General features: G+C 47.1%; 1 protein-coding gene across 1 annotated transcript in view; it reads right to left on the bottom strand.

The window, feature by feature from the left end:
* Nucleotides 1–20311, bottom strand: part of Dnajc11 (DnaJ heat shock protein family (Hsp40) member C11) — a 54039-nt gene that overhangs the window by 7891 nt on the left and 25837 nt on the right. The window contains exons 5-10 of the mRNA XM_028883101.2: nucleotides 10792–10920; nucleotides 9657–9779; nucleotides 9140–9213; nucleotides 2736–2925; nucleotides 2013–2098; nucleotides 1564–1680 (exon numbers count right to left, since the gene is read on the bottom strand). Of these exons, the coding sequence (XP_028738934.1) occupies nucleotides 1564–1680; nucleotides 2013–2098; nucleotides 2736–2925; nucleotides 9140–9213; nucleotides 9657–9779; nucleotides 10792–10920 (719 nt within the window). The remainder of the gene's footprint in view (nucleotides 1–1563; nucleotides 1681–2012; nucleotides 2099–2735; nucleotides 2926–9139; nucleotides 9214–9656; nucleotides 9780–10791; nucleotides 10921–20311) is intronic.

Raw genomic sequence — 20311 nt, 5'->3', positions numbered from 1 at the left:
AATAGCTGAACAGGATAAAGTTAGGTGGGAGAGCCAAACTGAGAATAAAGGCACGTGGAAGGACGGAGTCAGAGGAGTTTCGAGCCAGATGGAGAATAAGTCAGACATACAAAATGAGATAGAGGGCCCCAGTGTAGTACATGGATTAATAGAAATAGGTTAAGTTGTAAGAGCTAGTTAGTAATAAGCCTGAGCCATCGGCCAAGCATTTTGTAATTACTATAAGCTTCCGTGTGTTTATTTGGAACAGGGCAGTCAGTACAGAAAAACTGCACCTCAGTTTATAGAGTTGTTCACACTTTTGTTTCCTTAGACAAGATCTTTTATTGGCCTGGGAGTTGGCTAGCAGGCTAGGATGGGCCCACCAACAAATCCCAGGAATCGGTCTGTCACTGACTTCTCAGCCCTGGCACCAAGCATCTGCTGCCACACTGGATTTTTCACATGGGCTCTGGGGTCAAACCAAGACTTCCTTGCAAACACTTTCCTGAGTCATCTAGGCCCAGGCCTCCCTGATGCTAGGACTACAGACCTGACTGCCGCGCCCACAGACTTAAATACCAGCTTCCTATCGTGTCTGACATGGATGCTGTATAACACAGCTGCCTCCTTACTGCGCGGTCTGTGCCTGTGCAACTTTCCCCCATGATTTCTGATTCAGGGTGGCTTAAATCCACGCATGTGATATCCATGGATAGAGAGCGGACAACTGCATATAAACTAGAGACTTAGGAAGTGGCCAGGATGAGCCCTCAAGGCAAGGACATTGGAAATACAGTACAGCCATTCCTTGGGAGTCATGGAGCACAGGTTCTAGGACTTCATCCAAATACCAAAACCTGTAGATGATGGTACTAAAAAGCAGGGCCAGACTGGGCCGCTGCGGAAGAATCTGCACAGACAGGATTGTGCCCCACAGAGCTGCTTCTGTTTGCAAGGCAGACAGAGATAGCCAGGAATAAAAGCAGAGCTCCAGCGGGCTGTCCAAGAATCCCAGCACAGAGAAGCGTAGGGTGGGATGGAGAGGCAGAAGCTATCGACTCCACGTCAGAAGAGGATGGACAGCTGCCCTCTGCCGAGAAGGAAGAGGCCCAACTGCAGCAATACAACAGAGAAGTAAGCAAACCTATAAGCCAGATGTGTCCATGTCTGAGATCTCAATATCGAGGTAACTGAAACAGGAGGATCTCAAGTTTGAGTCCCAGGACAGCCTTGGCTACATGAGACCATATCTGAAATAAAACACCCAAAGCCCAAGCACTCAGACAGCACTTCTGAATGCCTAGGCAGTGTAGAGAAAGAGTGCACGTTGACATGCTATTAGACAAGAAGGAATCTGATGCTGTGGATGCCTGTGGTGGCACTGGGTGGGGACAGAGCTGCTGAGGTGTGAGGGACCCAATGATCAATATATTCCCAGGGAAGGTGGGGCAGAGCCTAGGCCTCACCACCTTACAGCTAGGTTTATGTTCTCCTTGACCTCTGCTCCTGCAGCTCAGAAGCAATGGCACCCTCAGGAATTCAACCTCAGCCCCTGGTTAGCAAGAGTCAGGCTCAACTTACTTGACTTTGAGAGACACACCCTGTGGGACGCCAATGCTCACAGCAGCACCCAAGACACTGTGTCGGGAGATCTTCCTCTCAGCTCCATACTCCACTATCGTCCCAAAGAAGCCTGCCCTGTGGGGGCAGAGCACAGCTGCTGGCACATGTTAACCTCCAGGCCACTAGGCCACACACGGGAGCTCCTTGAAAAGAGAGCCAAGTCCCCATGCCTCCCCCTTCCCCGCCCATTATCCACGGGAGCAGATGCCATGATGCTTCCGTGGGTATCAGCAGCTCTGGGACATCTTGGAGGTTCTTTAACAGCAGAGCCTCTCAAGGCTGGCTACAAAGCAAGGGGCAGTCAGGCAGCATCCCAGGAGTGACAGCAGCACAGTGGCCATCACAGCTCCACCCCGAGGGCCCTCCGCAGATCTAGCTCGTCTCTGCTGAGCAAAGCCGAGACTTACTTGAGCGATCCTTTCACACGTGTCTGGTCATCATCCTGGAACTTGTGCTGATAGCTGATCAGTGCAAAGGAGTGGGGGATCCCCAGCTGAGGAGGGAGAGGGTGCAGGGTCAGCCTCACCGTTCTGGAAGATGTCTGCAGGAAGCTTCATCAGGGCGAGTGTGTGAACATGTACCAGCAGCTGGTGAAGCCTGGATTGTGTAATGGCATGCTGGGAGACGATAGTGATCTGCAACTGTGTGACTCCCATACAAAATACAGTTCCAGAGAACCACAGGGTGACATGTCTTACTATGAAATGTGACATGTCTTACTATGAAATCCACCATTAATAGGAACATTATGAAGCACATGACTATAAAAAAACTGAAGTTTCTAATGAAAATGCAGTTTACTAGCCTCTCATGAGAAACAGAAGCCTCTGGCAACACTGAACTAGGACAAGGTGCTCAGGAACAGTCACTCTCAAGAGACCTGCTTCCCACCAGCTTCTCTCTCTCTGCCTGGCCACGGTACCCAAGAGCACCATTCTGATATAAGGACTTGAAAATGTTACTTTCCTTTCAGATGACCGGAACACAGCCACCTGGGTGCTCGAGAACATCCTCCTTCCACACTAGAGCCAAAGTCACTGCTGGTGTGCCCAGAGCTGCCCCGCAGGGTGGAGGTTACGAGACAGCTGCCTCGAGATGCACCTCCAGGAGCCTGCAGCTCCTTTCCTCACCTGCAAGGCCACAGTGAAGTGGCAAGTCTTAGTGTCCCGGACGATGCTGGTGTTCATGGCTGACTGGATGCCCCACCGCCACTGCAGGTAGCCCACGGTGTTCTTGTCCAGGTTCCGAGCTAGGACAGTGGTAAGGCCAGGCCGGATTCCACGGGATGAAAACTGCAGAGCACAGTTTGTCGTCACAAAGCTGGGGGACAGACAGAAAGGGTCCAGCTGACACAGGCTCTGAGCGGCTCTACTGTGTCCTCTTGCCAGGCTGAGTCACTCCAAAATCTCTGGGCCAGCTCTCAGCAAGGAAAGGAGCAGGGCAAGGGGCGAGAGGACAGTCTGTCTGTCTAGGATCCTCTCTGGTGACTCCCACTCCCTGCCATCCACTCTCCTGGAGTGCCTAAGTGCTGTGTGCTGAGCCAACGGAAGGCAATCTTGGTGACACTTTCAAATACAGTACCTCAGGACGGTGTCCTCAAACCCTGCTGAATGCTGAAGTCACCTGGCTGATCTGCAGCCACTGACAGCTTCTCCTATTTCAAGCATTCCGGTTTCTTCAGCATGGGCTTGGAACATGGGCAGCCTCCAAGTGACATCAACTCGAAACCCAGAGTAGAGCCGCCCACTTCAAGCACATACCAGGCAGGTCAGAAAACAAACAAACACACACACACACACACACACACACACACACACACCATTTTATTTTCTTGTATGAATATTTTGTCTACATTCAGGTATGTGTGCCACGTGTGCGCCTGTCCAATCCTCTGAAACTGGGGTTCCAGATGGTTGTGGGCTGATGTGTAGGTGTTAGGAATCAAGCCCAGGTCCTCCACAAGAGCAACAAGTGCTTCTAAATGTCAGGCCATCTCTCTAGCCTTTATTAATTTTTAAAAAGTGCCAAGAGATCCTATGTTCATCCTGCTGTTGAAAATCAGCTTTCCAAGAAGGGCTCTGAAGTCAGCATCCAAGGAAGAGCAGCCCCACCTTCTGGTTAGAGAGAGCACTTCACCAGTACCACCAGAAGGAGGATGGCAAATAACTGGTACCCAGTAGACAGCCCAACATTCACTGTGTTGTCTAGTCATTTCTTTCTCAATTTTCTAAGCTCTGGAGATAACACTTAACGCCATTAAGGTAACCATGACACTTTTTTTTTTTTTTTTTTAAACCGAGACAGGGTTTCTCTGTGTAGCCCTGGCTGTCCTGGAACTCAGTCTGAGGACCAAGCTGGCCTTGAACTCAAGAGATTCTTAAAGGCATGTGTCATCATGCCCAGCTAACACACTGATGTTGTAGAATATTATTTTAAGGTGTGTTACTCTTGTTCATGTTACATTTGCATGCTGTGTTACTGCGCCTGTCTAAAACACCTGATGGTCTAATAAAGAGATGAACAGCCAATGGTGAGGCAGGAGAGAGAAATAGGCGGGGCTGGCAGGCAGAGAGAATATACAGAAGGAGAAATCTGGGAAGAAAGGAAGGAGTGAGAAAAGGAGAGGAGGACATCAGGGGCCAGCCTACCTAGCCACAGAGAAACAAAGAAAGGTGTACAGGAACAGAAAAGAAAAAGCCCAGAGGCAAAAGATAGATGGGATAATTTAAAGTTAAGAAAAGCTGGCTAAAAACAAGCCAAGCAAAGGCCAGACGTTTAGAATTAAGAATAAGCCTCTGTGTGTGTTCGGGAGCTGGGTGGCGTGCTCCACCAAAGAGCAAAAACATCTAACATTTTGGCATACCAACTTGTTGCTCCAATTTCTATAGTGCTGGAGAAACCTTTTTTTTTTTTTTTTTTTTAAAGGGTGGTGGTGGATATGGCTCCTTTAAATGTTTCTGCCTGCTGGCAAGCCCTTGAACAGCAAGCACATTAAGTATGAACAAAAAAAAACAAAACAAAACAAAAAAAAAAAAAAAAAAAACAAAACAAACAAACAAAAAAACCCACTATGCTGTTGGTGGTGCATGCCTGTAATCCCAGCACTTGGGAGGCAGAGCCAGGTGGATCTTTGTGAGTTCAAGGCCAGCCTGGGCTACAGAGCAAGCTCCAGGATAGGCAAGAAAACCACATAGAAAAAGCCTGTCTCAAGAAACCAAAAACCAAGCCGGGCGGTGGTGGCGCACGCCTTTAATCCCAGCACTCGGGAGGCAGAGCCAGGCGGATCTCTGTGAGTTTGAGGCCAGCCTGGGCTACCAAGTGAGTTCCAGGAAAGGCGCTAAGCTATGCAGAGAAACCCTGTCTCGAAAAACCAAAAAAAAAAAAAAAAAACCAAAAAAAAAAAAAAAAAAAAAAAAAAAAGAAACCAAAAAACAAACCTAAGTAAAAACACCTGTCATTGCGCAAGCCTAGGTAGGCATTCTAGAGCTCTAGGAAGGTTGAATGCAGTTCAGTCAGGAACCTCTGAACAACTATGAGCTTTGGGCCTGGCTTTCATGACCTGAGAAGTCGGCAGAGGCAGCTGAGAGCTGCACGCAGAGGATCCAAGTGTAGGTTATAAGTTTAAAGGTTTGCTTACATAGTCCAAAAAGGCTAAAAAATATGCACTAAAAGAAGTTCAGATAGGAAAAACCCCTGAATAGGTTCCAGTGTGTTTTACAATGTGCGTAGGCTTAACAAAGAATATGGGTATAGACAGTCGTAGAAAGAACTAGTTTAAAAATAGTCTTTAAAGAGAGAGTAAAAGTAATATAAAAGAAAAAAGTCACATGAGATGGGAAACACAGAGGGAGTTTGGATCCTGTATAGTATTGATATTGAATTTTGATTGTTAATAAGCAAACAACAGCTACTAAGAGACATGGGGTTGAAAGAGAATAAACCAGCCTATATACATTAGGAATCCTTTAACTTTTAAAAAGATTTAAAAAAATGTATTTGTCAAATGGAGATCAAAAATGCTTTGGAGTTTTCTTCCCACAGGAGATGAGAGGCTGTGGATTCCTTCAAGGTTAATATGGATCAGGTTTGATTAGGCAAGACCTCCTGAAACTTGACAGGTGATATTTATCAGTTGGTCTTCCCAGGACTTGGTCATTATCTCAAAATTTCCTCTCTGGAATCTTAAAGATACTTTGTCCACAGAGAGCAGGAAGCAGTTTGGAGATGTCCACATTCCCAAGGGGGTGGGGAGGTTTTTGGTTATTTGGTGGGTTATAGATGTTTGTTATCCTTTAGGGGAATATATAATATTGATACAAATTTAAAGTTATTTTTGTTACACTGTATATTTGTCTACTCTCGTTTAAAGAATTTTTGTATATTGATAAAAATGTAAGGTTATTTTTGTTACAACATATTGTATGTATGTTTCTATTTTTGTTTGAGATATTGTGCCTATGCAGTTCATTGGAAATGTAAGGTGAAGTTCTAGTTTTTGAAAGCTATTCTTATAAACTATATAGGATAATCAGAAAACATAGGTTAGTCGTTAGTCAATTATAACAATCAAAATTATAGGTATGTTAGGTATGCTTTCCAGATCATACAGAGATATATTATAAATAGATAGATGGTCTTCAAACCTTTCAAAGACCTACAGAATATGGCATTTAAAATGTTTTGTTAACACAGGCTTTTCGTGACAATGAGGCACATATATGGCTGGTAGCACCAATTTACTTCAGAGAAGATGATGGGCATTGAAGAAACTCCTTATGGAGTTTGCTTTCATTGTGGCAAGATTATCCAATCGGCAAAGAAACTGCTCTTGTCTTTGACTGCTGACAATGTGCTGTGCAGACTAGACACGCAGGACACACAGGTAAAGACTGTTGAACTTTGTCAAAACAAGGCAGGAGAGTCCTTCAAAATTCCTGCCTCACAGAAGAGTCTGCCAGATATTCTGCAGGACATACAGGAAAGTGACTGCTGACCTTTGACAAAACAAGGCAGAACGGTCCTTTGAATTTCCTGCTTCACTGAGAAGTTTGCCAGATACTCTAGGCCTTTAGGCTGAAGATGGATGCCACAACGTGGCAGAGGAACTCTGGGTGACTGTCCAGGCAGTCAGATGGCTCTGTCATTTCTAGAGTTTTTGCAAGTTGTTTGCAGTGCACTTTTCACAATGCACTTAATAATATTATATTCTTCTGGGGCCTTTGATGGAGTTGAAGACTAGATAGTTATAGTTGCAGTTTTCCTTAGTTATGATAGAAAGTAAATTATGTATAAAACTTTGGAGTTACTAAGATGAATGGATAGTGGAGTGCTTTCTCTGAACATTAGAAATTAATTTTTTTAAAAGATTTTTATTTATTTATCATGTATACAGTGAGTGTTCAGCCTGCAAGCCAGAAGAGGGCGCCATATCTCATTGTAGATGGTTGTGAGTCACCATGTGGTTGCTGGGAATTGAACTCAGGACCTCTGGAAGAATAGCCAGAGGTTGTTCTCAACCTCTGAGCCATCTCTCCAGCCCTGGAAATTAATTCTTACTTGATAACTGTTTTTGTTGTATGTAGTTATACTATGTTAAAGTTAAAACCTTTCTTTTTATTTAGACAAAAAGAGAGATATGTGGTAGAATATTATTTTAAGGTGTGTTACTTTTGTTTATGTTGCATTTGTTTAATTCTGTGACGCTGTGTTACTGTGCCTGTGTAAAACACCTGATGATCTAATAAAGAGCTGAATGGCCAATAGCAAGGCAGGAGAAAGGACAGGCGGGGCTGGCAGGCAGAAAGAATATATAGAAGGAGAAATCTGGGAAGAAAAAAAGGAGGTAGAGAAGGAAGAGGACATCAGGGGCCAGCTACCCAGTCACACGACCAGCAATGGAGAAACAAAGAAAGGTGTACAGGAATAGATAAGGAAAAGCCCAGAGACAAAAGACAGATGGGATAATTTAAAGTTAAGGAAAGTTGGCTAGAAACAAGCCAAGCTAAGGCTGGGCATTTGTAAGTAAGAAAAAGCCTCTGTGTCTTTATTTGGGAGCTGGGTGGTGGGCCCCCTAAAAGAGCAAAAAACAATCAGCAACACACTAACTTTTAATCAGTATTACTTTATACTCCCTTCCAGCAGCTCCCCTCAGCCAAACGAGTACGAGCCAGTTCCTTAGTTCCTACAAGACCCAGCCCAATGTCTCTCGTTTGTCTGAAACTCAGCCATGTAGAGAAAGGCTACATTTTCCTGCTTCACCTACATGAGCTAGGGGAGCCAGCAGGGAGAATGTCGTCAGTCAAGTTCCAAGAGAAAGCTCAGAGAAGCTGAAAGAGGACAAGAATGAGATCCCAAGTTCTGTCCCAAAGGGAGGGAAACAGTGCAAATAAGCAAGGCAGACACTGGACAGAGAGATGGAGACCATTCCATAGGGCCGTCTGCTTTGGGGGCCAGGGTCTCATGTAGGCCAGAGGTTGGCCTCTGATGTGCTATGCAGTACAGGCTGGCTTTGAACTCCTGATCCTTCTGCTTCTACCCCCTCAAATGATGATTACAGGTGTTTACAACCATGCTTGCCTGTCCTATTTTGGTTTTGAGACAGGGTCTTACTATATTGTCCACACTAGTCTCAGATTTGTAATCCTTCTGCACCAGCCTGCAGAGTAGTGGGATCAGAGGCACACACCACTAAGCCTGGCTTTACCAGCAATTTTGTTTGTTCTGAGACAACAGTCTTCTGTATCCCAGAAGGATCTCAACTTCTCCACAAGTAGCTGAGGATGACCCTCAACTTCTGATCTCCCGGCCTCCACCTACCTCTGCCCCACCACATACCTGGTTCTATACAGCAACTTTAGGCTGAGCTTTGATTGGCCCTGGAGTAGAAAGACATGGCTAATTTGGATGCTGTGCACCAATGAGGACAGATTATCTCTGGCTGGCCTGGAACTCAGTATGTAACCAGGCTGGTCTCAAACAGAGACCCATCTGCCTCTACCTCCTAAATGCTGGGGTTAAAGGTGTGCACCACCACACCTGGCCTCTCTGTCCTGATTATCTTTGTGATGTGACCAGTTCCCTCAAGGTCCAGCTGCTGTGACTCCCCACTACAATGGACTATTCTCTGGAACTGTTTCATCTAAGTTGCTTTAAGCAGGGTATGCTGTGTTACTAACTGGGGAAGAAATCAGGACCGAAAGCTGGAGGGTGTGTCCTCACTGCAGCTACAGAGGCGGTAAAACTCTGGTGTGGCCAAGTCCACCCAATCACCAGGTAGTACCAAGGCTCGGGAGAGACACCAACATATCCACAAATGGCCTCAAGTTGGAAAGTTTCTCAGTATAGAATCAAGTCTGGTGGGGCTGGGCCCTGCTTCCCAATGCAGAGCTCTGTCCAGCTTGCAGGCTTCCCACAGCACTTGCCCTCCTGTGCCCACACAGCACAAGCCACTTCAAATGTCCACAATCACAAGAATTCACAGGCTCTAATGTAAGTTAGCAAAGATCACCAAAAAGGCGCTATCTCATATATTTACCATCTTGGTGTGAGATTACGGAACAGCTTGAGACCAAATAAAGGGCCCTGGAGGTCTCCAGCTCCAAACTCCAACTGTTTGGAAAAACAAACACAGAAAGCATTACTGGCATTCTTTCTACAGCAGCAACCCAGGTCTCAACAGAGAGCTGGCAGATTCCTAGCGTCTCAGCATCACCACTGCCCAGATTCACAGGAGCCCAGACTGTAGACAGGGGTTCCTCCAAAGAAAACGTCAGCCCTGCGTCCTGATCTCCCTCGGCCCCGTCAGGAGAGGAAGGAGACTGGCAGTCCACGCTGCTCCCACTGTAGTGCCGCCTGCTGCATGGTCCGTTCAGCAGAGCAACTCCACACTGCTCTGTACTGCTGACCCTGACAGGAAGTGGTCTGGCTGCCTCCTTTATTACTAACCTGGGGGACTTTCAAGCAGCATTCCCCTCAGGCAGTGAAGGTTAGTTTGCCGTACGACTATTCAATAACGGGACCATGGACGGACACGAGAATCCAGCTGGTCTTACCTCTCCCCATCCCTTTGCAGAAGTAACTCGTCGGAGTGCGAAGTTAACAGAACCACCACCATTGCCATTCTGGGTGGAGAGACTTCCGGAGAGGATGGCTGTGTCTGTAGCTGTCAAGGGTGCCTAAGAGAAGACAGCCACTGGTAGCAAGTGAACAGAGGCAATGGGGACACAGAGGCAGGCGGCCTCCTCTCCCATTACAGCAATGGCATGTGGCCACGAAAGCAGCTTATTTTACAGAAGTTTTTCTGAGAGGGTCTCACTATGTCGCTCTGGCTATGGGGCTACACAGAGGAGGCTAGCCTCCTTGTGGGATGATGTTCCTGCCTCTGACTCCCGAGTGCCGGCATGTGCCATCATCCCCAGCCATGCATTTATGTGTGTATATGGTACTGGAGATCAAGCCCATGGCCTGCGATGATCAGACAGATGCTCTACCCATGAGTTACCTCTTGGGCCTCAAGTTTCAAGGAGAAAATCTCCAAAACCCAAAGCTCCTCCAGTGTGCTGTGGCAGGAGCTCCATGGAGACCCCACCATGTGCTGTTCTAGCTCTCTACTCCCAGCCTGCCACCAGGGATCTGGCTGTCCTAAAGGGCTCGTCAAGGACAGCAAGTTTCTCGGCATTAACTCCATGGGGCAGGCTCATGCACTTGGTAACAAATGAAGACGCCGGGGTGTCCTAAATAGAACAGCCTGCCCCACTGCACCAGGGACGGGAGGGTGGTGTTCGAATCCCTGGCTCAGGACCAGAACTGCTACTGTCTTCCATAGTCAAGTACTTAGAACTGAGAACTGTCTGCCAGCCAGGGCTTTCTTTCTAAAATCACTATGACCTTGGGCGTCTATACTTACACCATTAGCACACCTAATTGGCAAGACCTGGGACCTTGGGAGTTGAGTGCCAGCATTCAGCCACATTGTGTGTAGGGGCAAAGCAGTAACAGACAAGGCCAAATGGAGCATGCTCGCATGTTCTCTCATCCTCCCCCCCCCCTCAGTGGCTAATTGCAACCTTTCATAAATAAAGATGAGGAGAAATCATCCCCCCCCCCCCAACTCCCATCCAGCTGCTCCGGCACTGTGCCTCATTAACTCAGGCCCAGGCTGTACTTGGAGAGGTGTCTGTGCTTTACCTCAATGGACTGGGATATGTGCATTTTATTAATCTCAATCTGCGGAAAGCCACTTCCGGACACATCTTCATATTCCTCATCATAGCGATCAAAAAGGTCAGTAGCGTCGACTCCAACGCTGATGGTTCCCTGGGGCAGAAAAACAGGCAGTCAGCACCAAGTGCTGGTGTTTTGTGGAGTGAAAACACTGAAGCAGAATGCTCAGGCATCTCACTTCATGGAAGGACAGTGCTCCATGAAGCCCACAAAGCATGGATGTTATAGTTCAAATAAAAAGCTTCGGCATGCCTGGGACTGTTAGAGCCAGAAAACACCAGCTCTATGGGAAGAGCCAGCCTGTCCACACCTGCAGAGCGAGCATGCACCAGAGAAGACACGGGAGAGAGAAGCACATGACCATGCAGGGACCACACAGGACCCTGGCTACATCGCCTAGACACCAGCCAAATGGACTAAGCACCTTTACTTCAAAACCACCTCTTCATTCCACAAGACCCAAGAGTGCCCTCCAGAGCAGGAAGCAGGTACGTGAGATGCACACATGGGATGTTCACAATCTGTTCTGCCTTTGAAAACTACGTTGAGCAACAGAAGGCAGCATGTTCACGAGATTCACTAAGCTAAAATTTTGCTATCTTAGTCAGGGTTACTAGAGCTGTGATGAAACACCATGACCAAAAGCAAGGTGGGGAGGAAAGGGTTTGTCTGGCTCACACTTCCATATCATAGTCCATCACTGAAGAAAGCCAGGACAGGAACTCAAACAGGGTGGGAGCCTGGAGGCAGGAGCTGATGCAGAGGTCACGGAGGGGCACTGCTTACTACTGGCTTGCTCCCCATGGCTTGCTCAGCCTGCTCTCTTGTAGAACCCAGGACCAGCAGCCCAGGGATGGCACTGCCCGCAATGGGTCTCATCCTCCCCCATTAGTCACTCATCAGGCCTGCCTACAGCCCGATCTCATGGAGGTGTTTTCTTAACTGGGGCTCCCTCCTCTCAGATGACTCCCGCCTGTCAAGTTAACATAAAATCAGGCAGCACGTTGATAAAATCCGCCACAGAAAAACAACGTGTATCATTTTCTTTCAAAGTTCTAAGACTTTTCTCATGGTTACATATCTTAACCGAATGTATGTACACACACACAAAACCATGCACATTTTTATTAATTTCTCTTCAGCCCATTTATTATTTTTCAAAATAGAGACTCACTTTGTGGCCCAGGTTGACCTAAAATTTACCATCCACACTGGCATTGAATTTGAAGCAGCACTCCTGACTCTGTTTCTCAGGTGCTAGGATTACAGGAGTACATCGATGGATCAGCCTGACTCCATCTTAAGATTAAAAGCTATCTTGTTACAAGGTCAAAATAAGTTCATTCCGGTTTTCTATAAAAGTTGGGTTTGACTGTGTCTTGACACACTTTCTGGAATTTGACATGTTCCTTGACCTCCACCCTAATGAAGTAAGATACTCTGCCAAATAATTCTGAAACGGCCAGCCAAATTCCTATATATATATAAAATCAAAATTCCTCTGGAACCACCCCCCGGCCCTACTCAGTCCTGCAGTTTTTTTGGGCTATATAAGCTTCCCCTTTCCCTGGGTTCGATGCTTTTTTCTCAAAGGCCACTTTAGGAAGACAGCCATCTGACAGAAAAGAAAGCTTGCCTAATGTGACCAAAGAAGTGAGGTAACAGTCTTTCCTCTCGGTTGTGCAAATCCCTTCCTGCAGGGTGCTTAGAGTTTCATGCAGCTTAGTCTGGTTCAAACTCATTATGCAGTCAAGGGATGACCTTGAACTCCTGATCCTCCTGCGTCCACTTCTAGGGGCTACGATTATGGGTATGCTACCACCCTACATGACCAATGGTGGACAGATGAATATTATTCCTTAAACAATGTATCAAGAAGTAATTCAGCCGGTTGTGGTGGCACATGCCGGTAGGATTTGCTGAAGGAGGCAGAGACAAGAGGATCACAAGTCCGAGGCCAGCCTGGTCTACAGAGTGAGATCCAGGACAGGCTCCAAAACTACACAGAGAAACCCTGTCTCAAAAAACAAAAACAAAACAACAGGGCTGGAGAGATGGCTCAGAGGTTAAGAGCACTGCTTGTTCTTCCACAGGTCCTGAGTTCAATTCCCAGCAACCACATGGTGGCTCACAACCATCTGTAGTGAGATCTGGTGCCCTCTTCTGGCCTGCAGGGGTGTGTGCAGACAGAACACTGTATACATAATAAATAAATAAATCTTAAAACAACAACAACAAAAAAAAAAAAAAAGTAATTCAGTGTCCCCAAGAAGGGGAGATATGCAAGCACAGACTTATGACAGACAGGGGTACCTAATGGAGGAGCCAGACAAAGGCCAGTAGGGCCTGAAGAGAGCTATTGTTTGGAGCTGGAGCACGACAGCCTGACGCTGGGAGGCTAAGGCAGGAGTATCCTTTGAGCCCAGAAGGTAACACAGTGGGCACCAGCCCCTGAAAAAAGTGTCTGTCCCTAGCTTTGTGCTTTCAAAGTGGGGCCTAATGTGACCTAACTCCTCTCTCTCTCTTCTTGGCTAAAAGGTGAAGGTCTGCTCCACACAGCTGCCAGGATGTGCTGCTACAGGCCCCCAAAGCAGCTTCCACAATCAACTCTGGACAGATTGTTCTCTTTCTTTCTTTCTGAGACAGGGCTTTGCTTGCTATGCAGCCCTGGCTGGCCTATTACTGGAAAGGCAGCCAGGCAGTCTCAGAGGGTAATGCCATGTGAAGTCTGTCTAGGGCCATACCACCTTCACCTTGTTTTTGTTGGCTTAGCTATTAGCCAAGATTTCCCGCAAAGTATCACCAGCAGTAACAGTTGCGTTGAATCAAGATTCCAGAGTGGGGGCTGGCAAAATGGCCTACAGGGTCACGCGTACTGGCCGCCAAGCCCAACTACCTGAGTTCCATCTGAGGAATCCACAGGACAGAGGAAAGAACCGACTGGGGCGAATCACGCTGATTTTCACACCAGGCACCACATCCTCTCTAAATGAAGCTGGAATTTACAAGGAAAAAGACAGCAGAGTGGCTCTGACGGTCACCCTCACCTCTGCATTCGTGGACAAGGTCTCTCCCATCTAACACGTGGGGCGGCGAAATGCCCAGCAAGGACCTCGCTCTTCTCCTATCCACACTGTCTCTTGGCTTTAAAAAGGTATTTATTTATTCATCCGTGTGCCCACGCATATGCATGCACCTGGTCTCTGCACATGAAGAAGCCAGAAGAGGGCATCAGGTGCCCGCCTCTATTTCTTTCCACCTACTCCTCTGAGGCAGGGTCTTTCCCTAAGCCCAGGACTGGCATTTTCTTGGCTGGGTTGGAGGCCAGTAAAGCTCAGTGACCCTCCCGTTGCTGTCCTCCTTGGAGTTGGGGTTATAGGCATGTTCAGAATACCCAGCTTGTTATGTGGGTGCTGAGATCTGGAATCCAGTATGATTTTGAAGCAGTGCTCTTAACCCCAGCCATCTGTGGTGACCCATAGAGGCTTCCTAGTGAAACCTTACTCAAGGTCAGAGAATCTGAGCTTGCTTTATCCATCAGGGCTGCATAATGGGATGATTTGGCCACGGGCGTAGGTACCAAGTGTTTTAAAAGGTCTACACTTGGCTATACATTGTGCTTTGATCTGAATAGGGAGAGGTCTTTTGCCTCTCCTCTTGGCATATTATAAAAAGGCCTTTTGAATAAAGCTTGGCACAGCTGGTATTGACCCAGGCCCTCCCAAAGCTATCCTGCATCTGTTTTTCTTATCATCTCTTTCTATCTTTCTACCTAGTATTTCCTCATTCCCCTTTCCTCCCCTCAAGAATCCTTTGACAGGTCGGAGCTGGACTCTGACAGACTCCCACAGCCATCTCTTCAGGTTCTCTCCTCCCATCTATTTCAAGAAGAAATGAAACAGCATGTTCTTGCCTCAGATGGCCTATGTGGTGCTTACTGACAAAAATTGCTCCGTACAGCTAACTCCTTTCAGGCTCAATGGTGGTGGGTGGTCTCAGATGTGCCTCTGGGTGGCAGGTGGCCAGTGCGTTAGCCTGTACGATGTAGGAAGTTGTCAAGCTATTGTCAGCCACAATCATAGGACAGTGATGGTTAACTGTGACAGGTGGGAAATGAGGGTGGGCTTGCTCTGTAGTTGGATCTACCACAGTCTATCTGTCATCTGCTGCTGATGTCATCAGGACTGGCATTTCCAGTGAAGGGCTGGAGTACATAGTATTTCTGTGGTTTAGGCTACATGGCTGCTGTCCTCAGTGTTCCATTCTGCTGTGTTGTGAGAGCAGCAGATAACAGCAAGTAACTGCCTGTGGCTCTGCTCCAAGAAAATTCTGTCCATGACCTTGCAACCGCCACTGTACATAATTCTTATATGTCACTAAGCAGCAGTCTTTTTTTTTGCGGGGGGGGGGGGGGGGATATTTTTCTGACAGTTTCTTACCTCATATGCCATCAAAAATAAATAAAAGTCACTAACTGTGTTTTGTCAGTTCCTGAGAAACATACAGGCTTTTGCTGTTTGGTAATGCTTGATGTCCTGACATGACACGTTCTTCAGACAATGATGTAATAATTAAACTGTGTTTCATTAAGAAGAAAAACTAAGCATCACATTTTCAGTTTCTCAGAAAGATGTACTTATAAGGCCTCTCTCTTCCTTCTTTCTTTTCTAGTACATTCAAGGCAAGTTCTCCACCCCTCAGCTATACCTCAATACTTTGAGACATTTTTCAAGACGAGGTAAGGTAAGTTGTTCAGACTGGCCTTGAACTTTTGGTCCCTGAGCACTGAGGACTACACTCCCAAGCTGCCAAGTCTGGCTCAGACTAATTTTTTAGATTGTCATTTATTACTTTTATTATTATTTCTATTTTTTTAAATGTTTTCTTCTTTTGAAATAGGGTCTTGCTACACATGTAAGCCAGGAAGGTCTCAAACTCACATAGAGCCTCCTGTTTCTTCTTTCCAAGTACTGAAATTCGAGGTGCATGTCCCAACCCCACCATTATTACTGTTGAGGTGGGGCTCTCACTGTCTTGCTCAGGCTGGCCTAGAGTTCCTGGTCAAACAACTTTGGCCTTTGAGATCAATGGTGTGTGTACACCACTCACTCAGCCCAAAGAGCTCACCAGCCTTGAAACACCAAAAGGATTGTAGTCACTGAAAACAAAGGGATATCTGTAGCAAGAATCTTAGAGAGTCTTATTAATAAAATCAAACCTGTGAGCCAGGTATTGGGGTGAACATTGGAAGATCAGAGAATCAGAACAAGCCACAGCTACCTCACCTCGCCGGATCCTCAGCTGGTCTTGTCTCCTCAGACTGGAGGCCTCTGAGTCCTCATCCAGAATGGGTCTCAGCTGAACTGCTGCTCAAAAGCCTGAATGCTTAACCAGCCAAATGCTTCTAGTTTCTGATCCTCACGCCTTATACACCTTCTGCTTTCTACCACCACTCCCTGGGATTAAAGGCTCGCTTTCTGGGATTAAAGGCGTGATGAGTCACCATGTGTTCAAGTATCCTTGAATACATGGATTTCTGCCTCTGGAATGATAGGATTAAAGGCGTGTGCTACCACTGCCTATCCTTTATGTTTAATATTGTGGCTGTTCTGTCTCTGACCTCAGATAAGTTTATTAGGGTGCACAATATTTGGGGGAATACAATACCACAGACATCCCCAGATGCATCTGCTCATGAGGGAAAACCTGAACCAAATATGTTCTCCAATGGTCTGAGAGATGTCTCCACATCTACGGATGGCCTTCTGGCAGGTCAACTTTGGAAGGTGGAACTGGCATTTTCAACTAAACTCACACTCCATTCTGTGGAATGGAGAGGCCCCAGGTTTAGTGTCTATACTTGATGACACATTCAAAAGATCATAAATACAATTTGTTTAAAATCATCAAAGACAGCAGGGTGGTGGTGGCACACACCTTTAATCCCAGCACTCCAGAGGCAGAGGTAGGTGGATCTCTGAGTTCAAGGCCAGCCTGGTGTACACAGGGAGAGTTCCAGGACAGCCAGGGCTACTCAGAGAAACCCCGCCTTAAAAAACAAAACAAAACAAAAATATCAAAGATTGTTCTGAATGGAGGCAAAAAGAAAATGAGCACAAGCAACACCTCCAGACTATAATATGAAGAAATTTTAAATGGAAAAAAAAATTTTTTTTTAGACAGTTTCATGTCACCCATAATGGCTTTGAATTTGGTATAGACGTGGCTGAGGCTGGCTTTGAACTCCTAATTCTCTTGCCTTACCGTTCAAGTGTGGAATTACAAGTGGGCACCACCATGAGTGACACACATATACCCCACCTCTCCAGAGTAACATATCCATAACGACAATTTAAAAACCAGGAAGAGAAAGGAGGGAGGGTGGGAAGGAGGGCATGGGTGATGGTGCTGACTTCAAGATCAAGTCTGAGAAACTGATTCATCTGGGTCTCTGGACCATCCATTTGGGGAAGACCAGCTATGCAAATCAAAGCAACTACTCAGGGCCATATCTGTTGGGAGGAATTCCAAGCTGGCTAACAGATTCATGGAAAAGCTGTCAGGCCAGGGCATTCTGCCAGCTACCCCAGCTGAAGAGGAACTTACTTGTTTGCAGAAGCTACTGTCCATGGTTCGAATGCTGAAATACTATCACTTGGGAAGCTGAGGCAGGGGGATTGTTCTAAATTCCAGACTAGCCTGAGTTACATACTGAGTTCAAGGCCAACCTGAGCTACCTAGGAAAACCCCTGCTCAAAAACAAACAAACCCAATCAACCAACCAAGCAAGCTTTCTTCAATACCTGGCCCAGTAAACTTCTGAATGTTCAGACCCAGCTGCCATCGGACTATACCTGAGGGTAGGTTGTCAGTCTAGAACCAGGCAGCAGAGTCTAGTCAACCTCAGAAATCACGAGAATAATTCAAAGTGTTTCAGGCTGAGGATGTAGCTCACTGACAGATCCTGGATATTCAAGCCCTGGTTCCTTCCTCAACAATTCTACAACAGAAACAAGTGTAGGCCAAGGGTGGGGACAAAACTTTAATCCAGCACCATATCTGGATCTCAAAGTTTTGTAATAGTAAATATTCAGCAAGGGACGCTGGGACAGGAGGATCACAAGTTCCAAACCATCCCACACTTACAAGCAAGACCTGTCATAAACCAACAAAGCAATGACACCAACCCCACACGGACAAGCAAGTGACTGCCCCAGCAGATGACAAGTGACCACTGCCGGTCTGAAACGATGGTCTGGTCATCACTTTTCAGCCACCCCACTGTTTTTTAAACAAGGCCACACTAACTGAAAACTCCAACGAGCCAGTGACTTTAGACTCAACAGCCTTTGGTTGACCAAATCTATGAAAAACAGCTAAACCGGATGGTGACAGTGGGCCGAGGAGAATGCTGGGCTCCGGCAACAACTCGCTTGATGAAATTAACTGTCCTGAAAATGGCTGGTCAGGTCACCCCGAGTTGACAAGGGCATTTCTTCATTTCCGGGAGGGTCCAGTGCCACCTTCTGCTCTTCTCTCACTTTGGGAAATAACCATTTGCAGATGGCCTGCTACAGCACCAGAGTAGGATTTCTTCCCTATGTGCCCAAAAGCTGGCCTACAGTTTAACAAGAATTATTCACCTTCAACACCATATGTTTCCTTCCAAAGATGTCCTGAGTGCTGACAGAGACTCCAACACACAGAGCTAATGCAAAGTATTGGTCGCTGCACACACCTCATGGCTCAGAGGTTAGCTGAAGCTTCTGACGAGTGTGTGCAGGTTCTCTCTATTAAATGCCCCAACACACACTCACATAGAGTAAAAAAGCATTTACCCTTTAACCTCCCCCACCAACTCTAGATCACAGGCTTGGTTCTCTACAGCTCTGGCTGTCTTCGAACTCAGAGATCTGCCTACCTCCTCTTCCCCAATTTTGGTAATTTTGTTTGTTTGAATGCAGCCCTAACTGACCTGGAAGGCAGGATTAATGTAGGCTGGCCTTGAATCTGTGGAGCTCCTTCAGTCTCTACAAGGCAAGCCATAACCTTGCATTCTGTCCTTCTGACTACCAAGCTTCCACCTGCGTCTCACGCTTTCCCAGAACGAAGATGTCACACTCTTTGTAAAGAGCAGAGAGTCAATCTAGGCACTCACTGGTGGGACTGAGCACTCAGCTCTGGGTTATAACCAAACCCTGACACAGATGATGCAGCCTGAGCTCTGGCAATCCTTCACTCATTTGTAACCTGACTTTCATGTGTTACAGAATATTCTTCTCTGAGTTTTACACAACTCCACACGAAAGCGTCGTTCTTACTCTTGGGCTCACAGTTTAATGGGCTGCAGCTTGCTGACATGCTGTAGAGCCCTGAACTCTGCCATCAGTGTCTAAAGAGGGCCACTGGAGGAACCATGACATGGTTGTCCCACAGCAGGAGGGGGCTACTGGAAACTGACCTGCTGTGCGGTGGGCAGCTACAGATCCCCGACTCAGACCTCCAGGACTTTGGGTGTGTATGTAAGGACACTTAGGTCCCCCCTTTCTGCTGGTGACAACTAGTCTACAGGACTTCACCTAGTTTCCTGTTTATTAAGTCAAACCAGTCAGAGAACAGATGAGCACAGCAGCCGGAGAGGTCTTCTTTCACAGCCTCATGGCCCTGCTTCCTTCCCCCACAGGCACCACTGTCCACAAGAAGACACAGTTCACAGACGTGTAATGGTCCCCTTTTTCTCATTAATGGTTAGGGATAAAAAATCCCCCCTTTTATTCCTTTGTGAGGCAGAGCCTGAGAATTTCAACAATGACTCTTTTTAACTGAGTGTCTCCCCCAAGGCAATGTGGAGGTCTGAATGAAAACGCCTGCCCCGGCTGGGGCAACTGAACACCCGGCTGGGGCAACTGAACACCCGGCTGGGGCAGCTGAACACCCGGCTGGGGCAACTGAACACTCGGCTGGGGCAACTGAACACTCGCCCCCAGCTGGCTGCACTCTTGGAGGAGGACGAGGTGGTGCGGCCTGGTGGGAAGAATCTAAAGCCTCACAAGACTCCAGTCTGCTCTCCTAGCTTCCTACTCCAGCCACGCCCAAGCCCTGCAGCCAACACCTCCGTCCTCCGTGGACTCTCACGCCTCTAAAACCACAGACCTAAACAAGCCCTGTTTCTCTGAGGCACCCTGGTCTTCACGGTCTGTGTAACGGCAACAGAGAGCAGGCGGCGCAGGCAGCTGAGGGTGATGGGACCCTTGTCTTTTCTGCACTGGCCTCAGGACAGCTCCTGTGGTGATGAGAGCAGCCACAGAATCATTTCATTTATGTGAGAACCAGGACACAGACGTTACAATTCTGTGGGGAGCATCTGAAGACTCTCAGCCTGCTGCAGCCTCGAATTCAAGTCTTGCTGACAATGATGCTGCACACAGCGCCCTGCATCAGACAGGTGGCCTAGGAGCAGCACGGCTTCTCCACAGCTCAGTCC

Source organism: Peromyscus leucopus, chromosome 2 (assembly GCF_004664715.2).
Source record: "Peromyscus leucopus breed LL Stock chromosome 2, UCI_PerLeu_2.1, whole genome shotgun sequence".
Lineage (NCBI taxonomy): Eukaryota > Metazoa > Chordata > Mammalia > Rodentia > Cricetidae > Peromyscus > Peromyscus leucopus.
The sequence above is the reverse complement of the archived record's forward strand: the minus strand, read 5'-3'. Positions and strand labels throughout refer to the sequence as shown.